The sequence below is a fragment of the Hyperoodon ampullatus genome (assembly GCF_949752795.1).
Source record: "Hyperoodon ampullatus genome assembly, chromosome: 9".
NCBI lineage: Eukaryota > Metazoa > Chordata > Mammalia > Artiodactyla > Ziphiidae > Hyperoodon > Hyperoodon ampullatus.
In genome coordinates, this window is record NC_136922.1 from 51,387,846 (window position 1) to 51,394,027 (window position 6,182).

The window sequence follows — 6,182 nt, forward strand, 5'->3', positions numbered from 1 at the left end:
ATAGTGTGAAAACATACCAGACTATTAACTCACTGTGAGCATAGAGATTCTCAGAAACTTGAAAGAGAACTCCTGTAAACTCCCTCCAGTATCTTTAGGAGAAGCCAAGGATAATTATTCCCTTAAGAATATTAAATAGAGCAAGAGGAAAAGGGGGAGGAAGGGAAGACACATTCATCAAGAGAACCCATTAAAATGTTCTCCAAAAATATCCTTGATATTTCATGTAAAATCCCAGTGTAGATAATTTGTTTTGTATAAATAAAAAGTTAGTCTCAGGCTAATATATCAAAGGAACAATTAACTATAATAGATGCACTGACACTAAGAAATGTATGGGAAGGGGCTGATCTGGCCAAAGCTTCAGGATCCCCCCTAAGGCCACCTGTCTTTGGACTTTCATGTTCCAGCTCCAAAAACACAGTTAAAACTCTAACACATAGCTGATGGGGGTGTAAAATGGTATAATCATTCTGGAAAACTGTTTGGCAGTTTCTAATATTTTAAAATATTTACTTGAGAGTAATAAAAGTTGTTTGCACACACAAAGCAGCTTTATTCATAGTTGCCCCAAACTAGAAATAACACAAATGTCCAATAATAGGACCTTTGTTGTATACTCATACATTGGAAGACTGCTCAACACCTAGAAGGAACAAACTCTACAATAGCATTTGTCTTAAAAACAGTAGTGGAGTAAAAGAAGTACAAAACAGTACATATCTTATGATTCCATTTGCATGAGATTTACAACAGGTGAAACCAATCCGTGGTGCTCAGAATGGTTGCCCCTGGCCTGGGGTTGGAAGGATTGACTGGGAAAGGGTATGAGAGAATGTTCTGGGGTGATGGAAATGTTTAATTCTTGATTGGAGTGGTGATTACAAGGGTATATATAGTTGTCAAAATTGATCCAACTGTAATAGTATGAGTCTTTTATGAAATGTAAATTAGAGCTCGATTGAAATATGAATGTGTATATCTATGTATAAATGTAAAGAAATACATATACTTAAATTTCTATTAAAGGGTCTAATGCAATGAGCCCAGCTCCCCTTGGCTCTGTGAATTTCACACTTTCTGCCCTTCAAAGACGTGGACTTTGTGCTTTCAACGTGTGGATTCAAGCTTCAGCGTGATGCTGCAAGTTGGAACCTTGTGCAATCACACCCAGGTCATTTCCCTCTAGCCTGTGGACTTCCCATCTCTGACACAATGCCCCATGTGGTCATCCCCGCTCGGCCACTGGAGAAAGTTTGGGAGGCAGGTTCAACTTGGTGGGGAATTCCTCTCCCGCCCTCCCTACCCCCCCCACCCCCCCCACCCCCCCACCCCCCCACCCCCCCCCCCCGCGCCGCACACACTTTCCAGCGCCCAGGGGGCGGCAGGGTCAGAGCTCTCAGGGCATGAATCAGTCTCCCCTCAGGGCTGCGCAAAGGCGCGCTCCGCCCTGTCCCGGGTCAGAAGGACGCTCACCCTACATAAAGCAGCGGCACCCACCACGCTGGAACTCAGACTGCCTCAAGGTTGGACGCTGTGCGCCTTCCTCCCGCTGGCACATTCTGGGGACGCCTCACCCCACGGGCGGCTTGAATCCGGACACCATGTACTCTGTTCGCCCCCTCCGGCTGGTGGTTCTGCCGCTGCTCCTGGTGGGGACTGCGCTGGGAGATGCTCCTCAAGCGCCGCCAGGTATCTCCCTGCCCAGGGGACCCCCTTATCGCCCCGGCCAGGCGGCGAGGGCTCCGCGGACCCCTGCACTCGCTCTCTGTGCCCCGCTTTCCCCGATCGCTGCCGTGCACCATGCAACGGGGCACTTGCACCCAAGTTTGCACTTTCTTTCTCTGCAGATGCCCTTCTGCTGTGCTGGGAAGCTGCCGGGACAGAACTCCCCGGGAAGCCTCTCCCTCCGCGGAGATGTGGCTGACCTCCTTCTCTCACTCTCTGGCTCTCCTTCTGCCCCTCCTGTAGGAAATAACGCGGAGATCTGCCTCCTGCCCCCGGATGAAGGGCCCTGCCGGGCCCGGATCCCCAGTTACTACTATGACAGGTATACGCAGAGCTGCCGCGAGTTCATGTATGGGGGCTGCGAGGGCAATGCCAACAATTTCGAAACTTGGGAGGCCTGCGATGAAGCTTGCTGGAGGATACAGAGTAAGTGCTGGCACGCACACTCAGGACTCTTGTGCTGCTCCTTGCACTGAAGGGCTAGTAGTAACTTAGCTTATTTTCCAGATCGCATCTTCTACAGTAAGTTTTAGCCTGAATTTTCTCAAATATTAAGTAAGGCTTTTAATGCTTTTCAGTTTACCACAAGTGATCACAAAGTTTACAACGCCTAAGACATCTCCTCTCTCCTAACTGGCATTTATCATAATTCACTGCGTGTGCAGACTCAGGAAAAGATTTCACCAGTAAGACGTAACACTGCAAGAGTATAATGTATTAGGTGCAACATAAGGGCTTGTCTGTATTTATCATAGTTCTAAACCTATGGTTTTTATGCCTCCTTGAGAATAGAATTTTCTCGTGTCCACTATCTATCAATCTGAAATACTTTTAGTGGATTTTGTTATTAAAGTGTGATTTAGCTAATTATAACCTTACTTACCCCATCAGGTCTTAGATTAGTATAGAGATATAGTGGAGATTCACGATGCTGTTTTCGATTTTATTTTAATTATGTTTATTATCTCTGTTAAGGCCTGTAACAGAACATGGGGCTCTGCTATTCAAGGAACTGAGCCAGGGAAAAATGTGTATTCCTATGAATAAGTTTGATTAACTTCGTATGTAGAAACAATCAGAATACTCTGAGAGAATAGTCTTTCCACTGAAGTTGAAAATTTATCATAGCCGAGCCAGGTCTGGAGACACCGTTAAAAAAAAAGCCGAATACAGTTGCCTCTCAGTGTCTGTGGGGATTGGTTCTAGGACCCCACCCCCTCATACCAAAATCCACAGCATTTGTATATAACCTATGCACATCCTCCCTTATACTTTAAATCATCTCTAGATTACTTATAATGCCTAATACAACATAAATGCTAGGCATATAGTTGCCACCATAGGACAAATTTAAGTTTCACTTTTTTTTTTGAACTTTCTGGAATTTTTTTTCCTGAATATTTTCTGTCTGGGGTTGGTTGAATCTGTGGATTCTGGACCCAGGGATACAACTGTAACTGGATACTCACTGTAATACTCACTGTAACTGGACTAGTGGGCAGTCTTTTGGGGGTTTACTAGCCCAGCACTAAATATGATGCCTTCCCCCACTCCATCCCTGGCCACCACCAGTTGTTTCTGAAAATACACTAAAGTTTTGAAAGTAATACTAAGAAGGTTAATTTTTTACTAACATTGTTTTATGCTCTCCTTGTCCTAGAAGTTCCCAAGATTTGCCGGTTGGAAGTCAGTAAGAGGCAGTGTGGGGAGCTCAGAGAAGTGTATTTCTTCAATCTAAGTTCCATGGCATGTGAAAAATTCGTATCTGGCGGGTGTCACAGCAGTGAGAACCGGTTCCCGGATGAAGCTACTTGTATGGGCTTCTGTGCACCAAAGAAAGGTAAATATTCTTTTTACAGTGTTTCTATTTCATTCCTTTATTAAGGCTTTAGGGTGAAAAAGTAAATAATTTGATGTGGAATGAACATGGTTTGCGTTCTGGTGATTTCACATATAATATGATATCAATCTTCACACTATTGCCCTCTGAGGGAGTATTATTATCCCCTGTTCTACATATTAGAGTGCAAGCTAGAAGTTAACAACTTGCCAAGTTCTCAGGGCTGGAAAGTGACAAAGCTATGATTCAAGTTTTGCTTCCTCTTCTGCATTCTTTAGAACTATTTCTCATCTACTTAATTTACACGTAAAAAATTACAATCTTCATTAATGACATGACCTCAGGTTTGTATGAAATCAGTTGTATATATGAGACAGTGCGATAGAAAGACTTCATGGTGAAACCTGAAAATTTCTAAAGTTTTTGGTTAGATTTCTGTGTTCTTTAGTAGTTACAAATTGTAGCACAAATTGATCTCTATCCCTCTTTTCTCTCTTCCCCATTTCTTACCTACATTCCCCCCATGCAATCCCTAAAATCATGGGTTACTTGGGTAGTATGTAATGTTTACACAGGCATTTTCTGTAGGCACAGCAGAGACACGTACACAGAGATAAATAAGTTCAACAAACAAGGAAAACTTGCTTTGGTAGAGACTTTGATAAAGCTCTGTAGCTATACAGTGTTGAATATGCAAAATCTTGAATTAATGAGGAGATGGTTGTTGCTGGCGTTCTTTTAAATTGTTTATGTAAATGTAAGTGTTCCAGTGGCTACCTGGGAATTAGATACATGTATTCTTGATTAATAATGGAAGGAGAGCTGATAAAAACATTTAAAATAAAACTACCAACACAAGAGAGTTTACCAAAGCATGTCACATATTTTCCCATGAAATGTAGCCCATTTTTACCTGGCCATATCTGTTTTTCGGGTTTAATTTCTTTACACATTCAAACGATACAAGGATATAGCTTGATATTCTGTCCCCTTTATAAAAATTTAGAATTAAGAAAATATGGCATGTAAGCTGTTTTGAAATTCAAGGCACACTTTTTAAATGGTGTAGTATGATATTTTGGATCCAGAATGAAGCTTCTATGGGATTAGATTTTCTTCAGTTACTTCAGTAATCAGCACAGTTTAGTAAATCTGGTATTATTGTATTTTTAATTTTATTTTCTTTTTCATTAAGGTCCATCATTTTGCTATAGTCCAAAAGATGAGGGACTATGCTCTGCTAATGCAACTCGCTATTATTTTAATCCAAGACACAAAGCCTGTGAGGCCTTCACCTATACTGGCTGTGGAGGGAATAACAATAACTTTGTTAACGTGAAGGACTGCAAACGCATTTGTGTAAAAGGTAGTGGATTTTTTTCTTATTCAATTTTTAAACTAACTTTATAAATAACTCATAAGCAAAATTATATTTTGATGTATCCATTTTACTAATAGCATATTGCCATTTCTAGACTACTTCTACATAGATAGCACTTTAGTACTGGTCAGTTTTGTCAAAATGCTTATACTGGCTAGGCAGAGTGTTATTGACTAAGTGGATAGTGAGTAAAACTGACTTTGTAATCATTAAAATTAAGATGAGGTGAGTTTGTAAGCATGTCGGAAGTGGTGATTTATAGCGAGCCTACAGACTGGGTAATATGATGTTTATTTTTATCTTGTTGACCTTAGCCTTGAAAAAGGGAAAAAACAAGATGCCAAAACTTCTCTTTGCAAGTAGAAGACTGAAAATAAAGAAGAAGCAATTTTAACCCTTTTTTTTTTTTTCCGTATGTCATCTTGTGAATGCCTTTATGGTTATATCTGAAGGATAATATGGTAACACAAGTAAGCGAATCATTAGTGATTTATTCACCAGTTCTTATATGTTACATTTTTTAATTTGTGTATTTTTATACATAACTAGCTGCTATTCAAATGCGAATCTATTATTTTAAATTTAATGTTCAACTATTTTTTATGAGGTTAAATTCTTGCTGTGCAAAGATATAAAAGCAAATATGACTCACCCAGTTCTTGGGGTTGCTCTCCCTGATTTCAGAAGATGATAGTAACTGAAAAATAAAAGAATATGATTATATTGTCTTATAACACATAGGATTATAAAAAGGACCAGCAAATATATTTAATTTTGCATTTAAAACTTAGATTATATTTTGGACCCAAGGGACAAACTTGCAGACTTACCAACACTTCAAAAAATGTTACAAATGCTATTATATAGACACTGCTAAGTTACTTCTATTTCTACAGTGTCATTTAAAAGATAATAAAATAAAGTACTGTTTTGCCTGAATTAAAAAGCTAGTAAAGGGGCTTCCCTGGTGGCGCAGTGGTTGAGAGTCCGCCTGCCGGTGCAGGGGACGCGGGTTCGTGCCCTGGTCCGGGAGGATCCCACGTGCCGCGGAGCGGCTGGGCCCGTGGGCCATGGCCGCTGAGCCTGCGCGTCCGGTGCCTGTGCTCCGCAGCGGGAGAGGCCGCAGCGGTGAGAGGCCCCCGTACCGCAAAAAAAAAAAAAAAAAAAAGCTAGTAAAGTAATTACAACCAGAAATGTTCTCCTCGCGTTGGGGTGGGGGGATTCTCTGTCCCT

General features: G+C 41.2%; 1 protein-coding gene across 1 annotated transcript; it reads left to right on the forward strand.

Moving 5' to 3' along the window:
* Nucleotides 1-1,604: 1,604 nt before the first annotated feature.
* On the forward strand, nucleotides 1,605-5,343 carry TFPI2 (tissue factor pathway inhibitor 2; the record flags this gene model as incomplete). The annotated part of the gene is made up of 5 exons (XM_079711677.1): nucleotides 1,605-1,692; nucleotides 1,972-2,154; nucleotides 3,389-3,568; nucleotides 4,764-4,934; nucleotides 5,264-5,343. The coding sequence occupies 5 exons, from the start codon at nucleotides 1,605-1,607 to the stop codon at nucleotides 5,341-5,343; spliced, it is 702 nt and encodes a 233-aa protein (XP_079567803.1).
* Nucleotides 5,344-6,182: the final 839 nt, after the last annotated feature.